At 36.2% G+C, this 15,173-nt stretch overlaps 1 protein-coding gene across 1 annotated transcript; it reads right to left on the bottom strand.

Moving 5' to 3' along the window:
* Positions 1-3,851: 3,851 nt before the first annotated feature.
* Positions 3,852-12,098, bottom strand: LOC144979568 (endothelial differentiation-related factor 1 homolog). Its single transcript, XM_078926296.1, has 5 exons — positions 11,643-12,098; positions 11,392-11,443; positions 10,255-10,415; positions 6,797-6,890; positions 3,852-6,363 (listed from the first exon to the last, which is right to left on the bottom strand). Exons 1-5 carry the CDS (start codon positions 11,715-11,717, stop codon positions 6,335-6,337), a joined length of 411 nt encoding a protein of 136 aa, XP_078782422.1. The 5' UTR covers positions 11,718-12,098; the 3' UTR covers positions 3,852-6,334.
* Positions 12,099-15,173: the final 3,075 nt, after the last annotated feature.

Below are 15,173 nucleotides of genomic sequence, written 5' to 3'. Positions count from 1 at the left end.
GTGTCAGCTCAAAATCTTATTCTTTTGACAAGCAATCTTACACTTTTTCTTCTGTTGAGGTTGGCAGCCCTGCCACTAGATCACATAGCCACACTAAAGATGTTTCTTTATGAATGTGACAAAGACTAAAACTAAAATCTCACTTTTTTCATCACTTTGACTTTAAAATCATCTTTTTCTCATCAACATTATACCGTTTTGAGATAATGGCTAATATTTATACCAATAAACAGAATATTTCAACATTAGACTTAACTAACGTTGTTCACCTTTTTATATTTTTTTTTTAGCTTTCATCCGTAATTAATACACAAGTAGTAGTTAATCCTAGTTCCTGTAGCACTAGTAGTAGTAAGTAGAAGTGGTAGTAGTCATGGGTGAAAGTTCACCGGCTTATGCCAGAAATTCCGTTTTTTTTTTTTTTAGTAAATGTAATAATCGCCTGCCGGCATTTTGATTCTTCTGTCGGCTTTATCCCCACCAGAACGTTAACTTTTAATACTAGGAAATACCGATGCACCAGTCCTGTGTAGACTATTTAATTTTCTTTCAAAGATGACAATTGAACTCATGTGTCACTTTTCTGTCATACATTTGATCTGTTCACGGCAGACACATCAGCTGAGGTCACATTGGGCAGGGAGGTACTTACTGTGTCTTCTATCCCCTTATATCTGTTTTCCAAAATGCTGTCTGTCTTTGTCTTGGTATGATTTAACTTGGTTTTGTCCCGACCCTGGCCGGAGTCCTTGGCTGGTAGAGAAGCTGTCAAATGCATAGTTATTGTTTTGGGAGATGATATTTTTTTCCTTGTAAATCATCTCTCTAGTACTAGTATGTATTATTATATGTTATTTTTAATGTATAATGAAATGTAAGCATTTGAGTGTATTCCTCTTTGTTGGATCTTGTGCTTGTGTCTGGGTGAGACTTATAGGTGATATCAGACTAAGTTCATTGATGGTATGCTCTTGGAATCTACATCTGATCCCTATTTGTTCCCAATTCGCCTTTGTCATACTCTCTCTTGGGTGATTTAATTGTAATTCTAGAACATTCGACTGTCCCGGTCCCATTTTCTTCCTTTTTACTGGCGCTGATATAACTTAAATGTGTTTCAAGCGCCATAAAACCCTTAAAAACAAACAATATTAAATGCTGGTTTTCACTATAATCTCTCACACCACTTTTGAATTTGCATTGAATTATGCATAAGCTTATTTTATACTTCAAATGATCTCAGATCCCATTTAAGTTTCTACTTCTTGTTAATGTTAAATAGTACTTGTCAAATAGAACCAACATCTTTGACAATGAAGCCTTCAATCAAGGACTCTATTGCCAATAAACATAAACATACATGGGTTATTTCCCTTTATAATACAACTGAAAATACTTTATTTTGACTGTTTAATTTAGAATATTTTTTTTCCTATAATATTTTGTAAGAGTCTAATATTTAAATTATTATTATTAAAGGGGGAGCTGTAAGAACGCTGTGGGGATATTACATAGGTTGGTATTTCCCATATTTGAACCAAAAGTAGTAGTAGTAGTAGTAGTCACCACTGCTACAACCACCATCACAGCATTGATACTGCCACAACCACTACCGCCATATCATCATCATTATCACCATGACCACTAGAGCATTATTGCTACAACATATACTTATACCAGTATTGACTCTACCGTAATAGATGATACTGGTACTGACCAATAGGTCCTGGTGTATGTATATTGGTCAGTATTGAACAACAGGTGCCACTGCCCACAGACGTCTCTTCGGTCTGCACTGACTGACAAAGACCACATCGCACTTGACTTATTTGTCACTTCCTAAAGTATTCCATTAAAAAAACAAAACAATTAAAATCCCAGGCCAACTTATCCGATGACACTCAGTAACACTTGGTCACTTGGATAAGTTTGATTTCTAACACGTTAGATGGGTCACTTGGATAAGTTTGATTTCTAACGCGTTAGATGCCGTTGTTGCAAGCCACCATAAGATTCTTTTTTTTATTTTATGTTGTCCATTCTATTTCTTCGGGGTTTCTTTTTTTTTCGTATATTTTCGTTATTGCTTAAATTAAAGAAAAATAGAGGAAAATATGTTATATAATATTTCTTGTTACGATTCTTTTATAATACTTTGTCCATTCTATTTCTATTGATGAGTTTTTATTTTGTTGTGTTTTTATTAATTTGAACTGTGTTTTCAGTCCACCGGAAAAAAAATAATTTTAAATGGACCAAATATCGCCTATACTTACCTTAACCGATACTGACGACATTGATACTGAGCTTATTATAGGTATCATCAGAAATGGACAGGCATATTTTAAGTCAATTCAACAGCTTAAAAATATCATTTACAGCATTTTTTTTACTCTCGGAAAATCTTGATTGAGCACGAGAGTTGTTCGAAACCGGGCGTCTGAAATTGAGATAGATCTCAATTCTCGAAACTGATTTGTCAAACTTGACGAGATTCTCACCGTGACTTTTTAACATTTTTTATTTATTTACTTTTACTCACTTTTAGGATAATTATTTTAATTTAGAACAAAGTGTGACGTCAAAATTTATTGCCTTGCGCGTTTCTTGTACGTAACAATATGACTCCGGAGAAAAACAAAACAAAAACAAACGAAAAAAAAAGAAACATTATAGATATAGGGTCTTAAATATGCTTCTGGGAGCGTCAGAGAGAGAGAGAGAGAAGGGGGGGGGGGGGGGGGGGGGGAGAGAGAGAGAGGTTAAGGACTGCTTTGTAGCTACTTGTACTCGCACAATCTTGATTGAGAGTTGTTCGAAATTGGGTGCCTGCTGCCAGATAGGCATTGGCCTAGCCAATTTGGCAAAAATTGGCCACACAGAGAAAAATGTTTTTCCAATTAATTTAAAATGAACATTTATATCTATTTCAAATTATCCCTAGTCCGTTAGAATTTTTGTGATTAACAAAACCGTTGAGTTTTCCAAGTAGATCAGAGTTTTACAATTGTTTGCTAAAGTAAGGTTCTGTTTGGCCACTTTTCACACCGATGACTGGCCTCAGCTGATGTGTCCTTTTGTAAACAGATCAAATGCATGACAGAAAAGTAACACATGTGTTCAATTGTCATCTTTGAAAGAAAATTAAATAGTCTGCACAGGACGGGTGCATCAGTATTTCCTAGTTTTAAAAGTTAACGTTCCGGTTGGGCAATAATGATAAAGCCGGCAGAAGAGTTGAAATGCCGGCAGGCGATTTTACATTTACTAAAAAACCGGAATTTCCGGCATATGACGGCGAACATTCACCCATGCCCTGGAACTATCAGTTGGAAAGCAATACGCTTCAACAGTCATGACGTCACTTCCCTCGTAATAACGCATGGTAACTTACTAACTGAAACTGGCTCTAACTCTAAACTAAACTATCAGAACAATGGCGGAGCATAAAAGTGTATCCAGAGGAGAAAGACATTATAAATATGATCACGTTTTGACTTTTTTTATACATTCTGATCACATGACATATGAAAAGTTCGAGCCAGCATGAAGAATAAACAGTAGGTACCGATTTTCTTAAGTTTAGAACCAAGATGGCAACCGTTGCTGGGCGACGTGACGTCAGACTATTGAATCCAATTATCATGCAACAAGGTAACATAGCCACTTAACATGGAAACAAACTATCAAGTGGATTTATTTCATTGAGAGATATTTATGTCTATAAATCATCTCTTAAACTGTCAATGTGAGGGTTATATAACGTTGATTTGGTAACCCCAGACAGAGAGAGAAACACTCATCATATTGGTGCACGTAATCTAAAATAAATAAAAACTCGTATTGTAATGTAATGTTTAATTTTCATTTTTAATTGAAGAAGTTAAAATGCAACATCAACCTGGAAAGTAAACACGGTTTTGCAAGATTTCAGATACAAGAACAGATTATCACATCTTTCATCACTATTCACTGCACAAAGCACACATTTAAAATTAATTTTCACACCCTCACACCAACCGACTCGTAATTTATCAAAACAGTCTAGAGACTGCTATTGAATTGACTTTTTTTTTTTTTTTTTGGGTAAATCAACAAATGCCATTCTCAGAGTTGCAATCATCAAATTTTGACTTACTGACAGTAGCAGTATTGAGCTCCAAATTTTAAAAATAAATGGAATGAGAAGAAAAATTTCTGGGAGTGGGAGGGGAAGGGGCAAGTTTTCAACATAGAAATGCACAAACTAACGAGGAAGATGTTTCACTGGGAATTTGGACAACTTTGGCTTCTAGAAAATTTGTATATGAAACTGTGGACCAGGACAAAACCAAGTGATCACATTCCAAGATAATAAACACGGAAAGCAACCTGGAAAAAGATAAAGGGGAAAAGAAGACGCATCAAGAGACCTACTTGCCCACTATACTATGGGAGGTCGAAAGACCCCCAGCACGGATTCCTTGTAAATTCCTGTCAGTCCTCACAAACAACAACACAGTAGTAGGTAGGTATACACACTGAGAACACACAACATGACAAGGGAAAGATGAAATGAGTCTGTGATGAAATATGCCGTAGTGGCAATCACATGAACGATGAGATGATTTGACAGAAAAGTAAAAGATCAGGAAAATATATTTAAAAATAAACAATATCATTTATTAGAGAAAAGAATGGGCAAACAATACCCCAACAGGAGGCCAAATTATTGAAGACCCTATCAATGAAATTCCTAGCTCACAGCTTGGTAGGAAATACTGGGTGGCTGCAAATAGGCTACGCTCCAGACATGCGAAAACAGCCGCAAAAATGAACAAATGGGGTCTAAACAACTCAACAGAATGCCCCAAATGCCAAACGGACCCCCAAGATGTAGATCACCTTGTGCTCCACTGTCCTGTTACCAAGCTGAATGGAGGTTATGAAACCATTCACAAATGTGAAGATGAATTCATAGCTTGGCTCGAAGCGACAGATCTGAAAGTGTGACCCCACCATACGATACTACTACTATATTTATTATCAACCATAATAATCATAACAATAGGTAAAATCTTCTATTCGTAAAGACTTAATTTGTGACCCATCATCCGCAGAATGGTACTATGATGGATTAAACCAAATATTAAAAAAAAAAGAAATTTAAAATGACAAGACATGACAAAGTTTAGTTTTACCTGAGTTCAGAAAATTATATTCATTTTCCTGAATAATAAAACCAATCCAAGCCAAGCCTTATTATTTTTCAATACAAATAAAAAAATTTATCACATTCAAACTACCACAATATAGCACTGTTTTCAGGCATTGGGTCACATTTCAGTTTTACCCCCACCACCCCAACCCAACTCCTTCTGAAATAATTATTCAAAAAATACCTTTTGACTTATTACTTATTACCATAATAGTATGCAAATAACAATCAATTTTGTAATTAATAACAAATATGCTAAAAGCGCATACAACTTTCATTTATAATAAATATTTTCAAGAACTTAAGACAAACAAACACTAACTAAGCAAAAGCCAAAATAAAAAATTAGAAGATTGAAGATGAATAGTGTGTCTAAAAAACAAACAAACCAAGAAACATCCATTTGACGAAACAATAACAATGAAGTATTGTTGAAAGCTGACTTAGAAAATCTCAGTAAACATTATAATTTAAAATATTAATTTGTCCTAAAACCCCAAATATACCTAAAATTCCAATATGATGAACAGAAAAAAAAAATAAAAATTGAAATGATACCTACGTAAAATAGAAAAGATTCCCATTCGTCAGTTGTAACAGATCAGGAGATAAATATGTACGTCTTTTCATCTCATATCAAAATTTTGTGATTAAACTTAAATTTTGGCAGAGATAACAATAAGGATTATTATTTCCAAGGACTTTGAATGCTGGGAAATATATGCAGATTACTTGGAGGTCAAAGAGCCTTGAACTGCAAGACCAATCATTTTCCGTTCTTATTCATTATCATGATCTTTTACTTTTAGCAAGCTTAAGAATGGCTGTAGGTAGATAATTGAAATAACCAAATATCAGTCAAAAGTGGTGATTAAACGATGAAAAAAAGAAAGGGAAAAATGATTTTAAAAACTAACTAAAACAAGAAACCTGTCCTGATAATAATAATGAAATAATGTAGTTGTATACATGTAGTGCTATTATCATTACAATCTGTGATGGCAACAGAAAAAGTACAGATGAATCATGTAATTTATCATTTAGAAGCTGCAATGGAGATGAACAGCAATTGTCGATTAATGGCATTATGGGATTGGACTTCACTGTTGTAAAAATTGATAAAATTGCTGAAAAAATTCACTTCTTCTTCCCACGGAGCTTGACACCTGATGAATAGAAAACAAAGAGATTAATTAGACATCCATCAAGGAAGACAGCATTGCATGGAACAAGAGAGACTGATTAAAGAAGCTTTTTCTATTATTTTGTTTTGTTTGTTAAAAGCATAATCAGCAACCTTGCAAATTTTCAGATTGTGATGTGAAATCTTCATGTACAGTTCTCAGCACCGTCAAATGATGAGATGGTTTTGCCAACAAGGGGAAAGTTTGCCTCTGTGAATCTGGAACAGTTTGAGTAATCAAATGACTATGTGGTCTTGTAGTATGACATTTGTTTTTTACAGTGCTGATGGTGACAAAAAGGGAAAAAGTAGGAAAATTATAAATGGTTTTCTTTACCGGATTAAAAAATTTTAAAATGTCACCACGTCTGCTTTGATACGACTTTGCTGAATTTATTTTTTCATCAAACACTTACCCAAGGCTCTCTCAATCTTGCCAATGATTTGCTGGTTGGGGATGGCTTTTCCAGACTCATATTCATTGACCACTTGTGGCTTTTCGTTGATTTTCTGTCATAGGCATAACAATAAAAAAAAAAAAAATAAAACATCACAAATGACAAAGCAAAGCGCAGCAATCCATAAAAATTTGAAAGTACAGTCCACTCCGGAAAATCGCAACACCTTGGGGTCAGCGAAAATGTTACAATTAACCGTCCACTATTGCACAATTTTACACATATATGGAAAACTCAAACCAGTTGTAAATATTCTTCTTAGTCCACCACAGACTGAGCAAATTCGAATGAATCAATAACCATATGGCAGCCTTGTATAGTCTTGTCAACCAAAAGCAACTATGATGCAAGCTGACATCTTATCCAGATTTGATTAATTTTCACTCTTTTGTTCTTAACATTTGTAAGAGTCAAAGAGATTAGCTGTGATAATAAGCTCTAACCAAACTCTTTGGTCATAATGCACAGTTGTGAATCCCAAAGCAAAGGATATCGCTCAGTCTCTCTTTACAACAGTCATTCTTCCTGTTGTCAATACTATGCCCAGCCCCCCTCCTCTCCAATTTAATGGCCACAGATGACATCACAAACCCATACTGCAAAGCCCCACCCTCTTTTGCCGCTTATAGAGTGGTGAAACACTACTGTAGGATTAAATTCCACTCACTCTCTCGATTCATCAACCTGTCACGATTTCATCCATGATGAAATGTAATCATGATATTTTGTTTGATTGATTTCTTGAATTTACCACTTTTTGAGGCCAAAAATTTGCTGCAATTAACCGAAGTGTGTTGCAATTAAACAGCGACTTTTATATATATAATTGATTCCGTTGCTTGAAAATACAGTAGAACATGAAAGTAATGTACTCGGAAATAGCGAGTAAAATCTAAATCCCCGTTTTTTTCTCTTATTTGAGTCAATAAAATTAGCATGAAAGTAGCGAGTATGAAAAAGAGGTCAACTCGGAAATAACGAGAATTTCCTGCCCCAGCCTAGGACTTCGAACGAAGTAAAGCAATAGACAAGGGCGATTTAAATATTTTTAGCCAAGCTTCTTTCCTTTTCTTATTTTTCGTTACGAATAATATTACCTGTATTCTCTATGGTAGTCCCTCTAGTATATAGTAGGCGAAACAAATTTAGGTGGGGGTTGGGTGTTTGTGTGCGTGGGTGTTTATTGGGGGTGGGGGTCAATTATTCACCCAATGTGGTGCCACACGACGCGTGAGTTAAGCACTGTCAACATGCCTCACTTCGCAGCATCGGTCAGCGAGTAGCATTCGTTAACGAACGACACGATCAGCGAGAGAGAGGAGCGTATCATTTCAGTCGGTCAGTGATTGAGTGATGCGCTTGCTTGCCTCATCAAACATGCCTAGTGCATGCAAACACTCGAACACACACACACACACACACATATATATATATATATATATATATATATATATATATATATATTATATACACGAAATCTTGATGGAAATGGAAGGGGCGGATCAACTTCAACCTGTGGCCATCATTACGTAGTTAACGAAGGCCGTGTGTTCAACCCCGCCCCCACCCCACTTTATCCACACACAGTCATTTGCACACACGCGCGGCACACACACACACACACACATTGTCTTTCCATCTTTTTGTACGGCTGAGTGACCTTTCCTGGCAACTCGGGAATAACGAGAACTCGGAAATAGCGAGTAATCAGGAGTGGACCCGTCGAACTCGCTATTTCCGAGTTCTACTGTATTTCAATTAACCAAGCTGCGATTATCCGGAGTGGACTGTAGTTAGAAAGTATGCATGAAATATAGGATGTTTTATCATTTTTGTTCAGCTCGACTAGCTCAGGAATATCAAAAACCCACCAGATAACAATTACTTACTCTTAAATCATTTTAAAAAAAAAAAAAAATTGTTTGGAGAGATTCATGTCACACAGACCAGAAACTCCAAAAAACAGATTCAAAAAATATCAACAGAGTAATTCGTATCCATTTTGAGAGACGAAATAAGGCAAGACAGTTCAAAATATCTTCTTATTTTTCCTTTAGCTAAATGTTGAAGTTTTTGATTATTATTCTGTGTATTGTTCCATTAAACTGAAATAAATATTCTTGAAATTATGTCTGGAGACAAAAAAAACACGCTACATGCTTGCCTTCCATTTCTCATGGCAGACCTGCCAACCAACCTCAACCATTTTAACAGACTAATCAATTTTTTTCCCAATAATTATGCAAAGTTCTCATATTTTCTCCCGCAAAAATCATATTTTCATCACATACATAACGATTAAAATTTTCAGATTTAACCCGCTGAAATTATGGAGACTTTTCAAGCCAGTAGAGAAAAGGAAAATCTTGAAATTTCTATGACAATCATCTATCTGGCTACACAGATTCTCATTGAGGTGGAGACGATATTTAATTACATTCAACTTCAACTATTCCACTTTATTCATTTTTCCCCTGTTTTGTTACAAATCTGACTCTTTGTATATGTAGCACAATATTTAGTCAACATTCCCATATTGTCAAATTTTAGACCTCACATGAGAAACCATACCGGTTAGCAAGTCTGCTTATTGCGTATCTACAAAGTGAGCCCCAATAGCTCAGTTCGTACAGCAGTCACTTCACACGCATAAAAGGACCGAGATTATTTCCTGAACCCCAGTCCACCAAGCAATGACTAAGTAACAGGGTCTGATAGATCTGGCAAAAAGTACTTTGCGATAGTCTAGCATCCTATATTATATACTATCTCTGTATAGCCAGATGACTTAATGGATGGTTGAGAAAGAAATAGGGATAAGGGAGAGAGAGAGAGAGAGAAGGGGGGGGGGGGGGGGGGGGGGGGGTACTTATCTACCAGAATAGTTTATGAATTTGATCTTATGAATTCTATATCAAAAAAGAAAGAAAAGAGAGATAGAAAGACATGGAAAGAGACCCATTTGTTTCTCCCCTTCCAATTCAACCATTAACTAATCAAATACTATCACTTCTTCTGTGTCAGTTGTGACATCTGGCGCCATTCTGTCTGGCCTGACATCATTACAACGGACCATCACCAAATTTCAGGAAACTGAGCACATGTGTCAAAATAAGACATAATGAGTGGTGATTTTGTGGTTTTTAGGTAAATGTTTGACACGGCAAAATCAGCTGAAGATTTCTGAGAAACTCCTGGAATTCCATGGATCCGCAGAACATTATCATCACAGTATCCAAGGGTGGCAAGCAATGTAACTGTCCATTGCACGCTATAGAAACGAGGAGGATAAACTCTGGCTCCATAGGGCTCTGAAGGGCAACATTAGCATCTGCTGTGTGGTCCCATGCCCCATGCAAAATAATTGAAATGGACAATGATAATGGAGACGATTTTAATTCTCTTCCAAAACTCACTGTGGCTAGTTCCTTCTGTGTCATTCCCTTAGCCTGTCTTCCTTGCTGGATGAGTTTACCCATGTCAAGGGATACATGGCTGTGTTTGAGTTCCTCTGTCTCCTGATCCAGTTTGAGAGTGTTCACATTGGCCTGGGACTGTCTGTTACCACCTGCAGCATCTGTCAAAATAAGAGAGAGGAGAATTATTTTTCTTAGACCCTTGCAATTGTACATAAATCCTGATTAGAAAAAGGATAAATTCTAAAAGCAAAAAATTGATTTAATTTTGTTCATGTTCTGTTTAGACAAATCTATCTTTCTATCTATAGAACTTGCCTCAAAATTGTATATCTCAAACACACTACAATTTCAATATTTTATCATTGAAAAAAAAAAAAAAAGAAAAAAAGTGTGTTAATCGCGGTTCAAAATAATTGATTATAACAGTTCACGGTCATTCTTTTATTTATTTATTTTTTTTGTGGGGGGGGGGTGTTTTTCGTCACTTGAATACTTCAATTTCAATAACTAGGGTAAACCAGGGTAATAAGTTTAACCACCCCCTTTATTTTCAGCCCGTCCCCACGAATATCTCATTATTTAATTTATTTTTAAATATGCAACAATCCTGGACCAGTAATGAAGAAATGATTTTCATTTAAAAAAAAAAAAGAGACAAATACCTTATATGACACCAAATGATAACTTAATCAGTCCTTTTTTTTTGTTTTGTCTTCGTAAGTATAGTTTTAGAACATAAAAAGTCGAGTTCAGATTCAGAATCATGAGGGACATATTATTAGGCAACGCATCTGATGGGGAATTAAGTACCGACCCCATTGGGTACAAAAATCGCACGCCCATTCCTCATTTTCTGGTCCCTACCACTACCAGAGCCTCCAATGCTTTTTGTTTTACTCACTTTCAGTTTCAGTTTCAGATCAGAGCCTGTACAGACAGTGTACATCCCCTCTTCTTCTGTGACTGTGCTTACCTCGACTAGAATCAAGATTTTTTCATAACTTGTACTTGTACTTTTACAATTTACTATGGAAATCAGAATTATTTCTTTCTTTACTCCACACCTATTATGTTGAATTATTTCTATCAAAGTTCTATCACTGTACTGTAAATTTAGGCTACTAGTTTACTCACACTTTTTTGTTGTCTCCACAGATCCACCTGATTGCATAGCAGCGGTCACAGCCTGAGGAAAATATAAATTTAAATCAGTCAAAATAATTCAGTTATGAGGTGGTAGCAGTCTTGGGAAAATAAATTTTATATTTACCATGTTATATATAACAGCAAAATAGTTTATAATGGTGAATGTTACACATGACAAAACAAAAATTAAGTGATCCTAGTCCTTACGGCAACTTCATCAACTTTTCAAAATCACAAACCTGTTTCGACCGAGATTGACCTCCTCTTCCTCTGCCCCCGCGTCCAATGTAGGTAACTTCATCCCCATCAGCCATTCTGCTTTAACTGTGTATATTTAATTCAACAGATTAAAAAAAAAAAACAACTTTATCGATCAGAATAAGAAATGTTTAAGTTAACGAAGTGATAAATTGATAAAAACTTCAGACTGTCTACTTGTAACCGAAAGTGGTGCAATCACAATGATGACAAAAAAATAGACAGTCAGAGCAGGGCAAGCTTTCTAACTTTTATTCATCATGATTGGTTACGATACCAAACTTTATCAGTCAATTTCTCAATTTTGCAATTACTTTGATACAATATTTACTGCTTTAAGCAATGCTAGTTATTTTGCAAAGTTTGAGGATAAAAATGTGTCACAGTAAGAAATAGGAAACTAAAATCGGATTGATATTATAAAATCACATAGTTATAAATTTAAGTAATATTATCGATATGATATCATGCCCGGTAAACAGAAATTACTCGAAAATGAATACATAATGGCGTAAAATTTGAACAAGCACAAATTAAATGAGAGAAAAAAATCTAGATTTTATATATATTTGGTTAGTGCAGTCTTATATCGTGTCGTTAATACTACTGAATGTGTTGAAAAATATCAACTTGTTAAAAATCGAAATGTCGTAAAATGTTCCTTGGTACAGTCACGTCTCCATAATCCGAAATCATCACGTCCTGGTAAATTCTTCGGTTTGTCGACAGACCGACAGGTGTTTATTTCAGGTTTGGTAACCAAAAATGTTACGGGCTCAGTGTTGTAATGGAAATGCAACAAACTGACGGTCACAAATCAACAGATTCTGATGATCAACGCAACGTTGTTGTATACAACGTTGTTGTTTCCGTTGGTTTGAGAGTATTTCCATTACAAAAACGAGCACATAACACTTTGAGTTATCAGTGCACGTCGCAAAATTCTACGCATTGTCTTTTACAACAATGTTAAACCAGGCCAATAATCGTTTTTGGTTACCAGACCTGCAAATGTGCATGTCGCAAAAAGCGACGAGGCTATAAATTATACCGAGCATTGTATTTATTATATGTAATATTGTAGTTACCACTCAAACTGCCCAAAAGCAGTAGCGTTGGGTGTTAGATTAAAAAGGTATGTACCTATTTGCTAGGATTAAACCAAGATTTGATACAGAGAGATAAAAGAAAATATACAAAGATTTTTGAAAATAAATAAAAGATCATGAGCATTTTTATCGTGAAATATTTAAGTGAATTGAATCGAGCTTGTATATAGCGCAATATCCACTAAACGTGCTCAAAGTGCTTTACAAAGTGTCCCTGGACAACAGCAACACGTAACATATAGAACGAGACATGGCGCCTCTTGGGTGATATTACAATTTTTCCGACAAAGACAACGCCATGTACTCATTTTACACCTGAGTACGATGAGAGAATGTGAGTAAAGAGCCTTTTTCAAGGACTCAACTATACGCCGAGCGAGACTCGAACCCAGGACCTTCCCATCCGATGCGAGAGTCATACCTACCACATGACCACATGGCCGCACATCTATTCACTAAATGTGCTCAAAGCGATTTCCATGAGAAAGTGAAAATACTAACGAAAATGTGAAAATGGAAAGGCTTCAGGTGAGAACAGCACGGGCACTGGACGTTTCGGGTACAAACCCTTTGTCAGGAAAAGAATAAACAAAGGAACGTTTCATTTTATTTGTTTTCAACGTTCCTTTGTTTATTGTTTTGTTGACGAAGGGCATTTATCCGAAACGTCTACTATCCGTACTGATCCTATCAGAAGCCTTTGCATTTTTACCTTTTCGTTTGTATATTCACAATCCCAGGCTTCGACCAGACCCCACCGCTCTCTACTTTACCTGGGGTACCTATCCAACAACACTTAACACGGAAGACGAGACATGACGCCTGTTAGGCGATATCACAATTTTATTTTTCCCGACATAACACTGTTAACTCCTGGAATACAGCCACCGAAAAAGCAGCCGAGCAGCAAAAAATGGTGGATGCCCTATGTGCCTCAAGGTCCGAAGAGGAAGTGGGTACACACTTTTAACGGCCAGCCTACTCGTTTTACACATGCATACGATGAGAGAATGTGAGTAGAGCACCTTTTCCAACGACTCAACAATGCGCCGCTCAGACTCTAACACTGGATTTTCTGGTCTGAAGGCGAGTGTCATACTTCAACTTCAAGAAGCACATAGCCACACAAGGCTTAGGGTTAACTCACATCGGAGACTGACTCCGACGACCCGGCACTGCCGTCCTCTGCCGTCTTCCGGATAAAGACGTCGGGCACGGACAAAATACTAAGAATAAAGAGAAGAGCCGTTAGACCTAGCCATACCAAGCACCCGACGTCCTCTGCCGCTTTTTTTTTCGAGCTTGGTATGGGTAGGTGAGATTATCTCATTCGTCTGTAATGTTTCATTCATCCTGTTTTGTTGATAATATTAATATTGGGGAAATCTGAAACGTCCATTTTATCTGTTTTCGTATATTAACTTGAAGCTTGCATTCAATTTCACAGTGTTATTTATTTCTTCGAGCTTCGAGCTTCGAGCAGCATCAGTTACATTGTTTGGTTGGAGTGAAATTGATGCCGGTTTTACTTTCTAGTCAAAAGTATGTTGAAACTTGGGTTAAGTATCTGTCTACTTCTTTCTTTCTTTTTTCTTTTTTTTTTTTTTTTCTTTCTCTTTTTTTTTTTTGTTGTGTGTGTGTGTGTGTGTGGGGGGGGGGGGGGTAATTATTGTTTGTGTTTTTTTGATGGAGAAAAATTTATTTAAAGTGTTATAATATTATTGTTTTTTAATACCTATCTAGATATAATATACTTCATCCACTATTTTGAAGATAACTTTTAAACTACTGATCCTACGTGCAGGTTAGAAGGACATACAAAACAATTGAATTCTTTAACGAAAAGCAAGAGAGAGAGAGAGAGAGAGAGAGAGAGAGAGAGAGAGAGAGAGAGAGAGAGAGAGAGAGACTAGCAGTGCTGTTATATTGCTCTTTATGTAACAACGAAAGGATCTAACGTCATGTTCAATGTATAGAATTCTGTCCTTTCTCGTTGAAAGCGTGAAGTTGTCCATTGCGATTTCGACGAACGCGTGTTGCGCTCGGATTTATACATCTCTATGGTTGCACTGGATGGTAACTCGTTAAGGGGACGCTACTCAATTTATTTGTATCGAAATAATACACATTTACCTAGTTAAATCCCTTGATTTATGAATAAACTGTCATAATTTGTCAAGTCAATGCGTATATAATATTAGGAGATCTGGGGTTCGATCCCAGTCGAGACAGGCAAATTTTTTTAGATTTAATTTTTTTTTTTTTATTTTCTGCTTGCTTTGTCTGGCACTGTTTCATACAAACTTTTTCAGATGTTTGAGTTGTGAGATCCGTGCAGTTATCAGACCCCTCAGATAGGGGGTACGGATAAACTGTGCAGTGTTCCGCCACCTCCAATGTTTA

This window comes from Berghia stephanieae, chromosome 9 (assembly GCF_034508935.2).
Source record: "Berghia stephanieae isolate SIO BIC M18660-M18661 chromosome 9, UCSD_Bste_1.3, whole genome shotgun sequence".
Classification (NCBI taxonomy): Eukaryota; Metazoa; Mollusca; class Gastropoda; order Nudibranchia; family Aeolidiidae; genus Berghia; species Berghia stephanieae.
Note: the sequence above shows the minus strand (reverse complement) of the source record. Positions and strands in the feature narration are given on the sequence as shown.

Coding starts and splice junctions, on each gene's coding strand:
- LOC144979568 (XM_078926296.1), bottom strand. CDS start 11,717: ATGGCTGATGGGGATGAAGTTACCTACATTGGACGCGGGGGCAGAGGA. Junction 11,444..11,642: donor GTCAATCTCGGTCGAAACAG/GTTTGTGATTTT, acceptor TATTTTCCTCAG/GCTGTGACCGCTGCTATGCA. Junction 6,364..6,796: donor CAAGATTGAGAGAGCCTTGG/GTAAGTGTTTGA, acceptor TCTATTCATCAG/GTGTCAAGCTCCGTGGGAAG.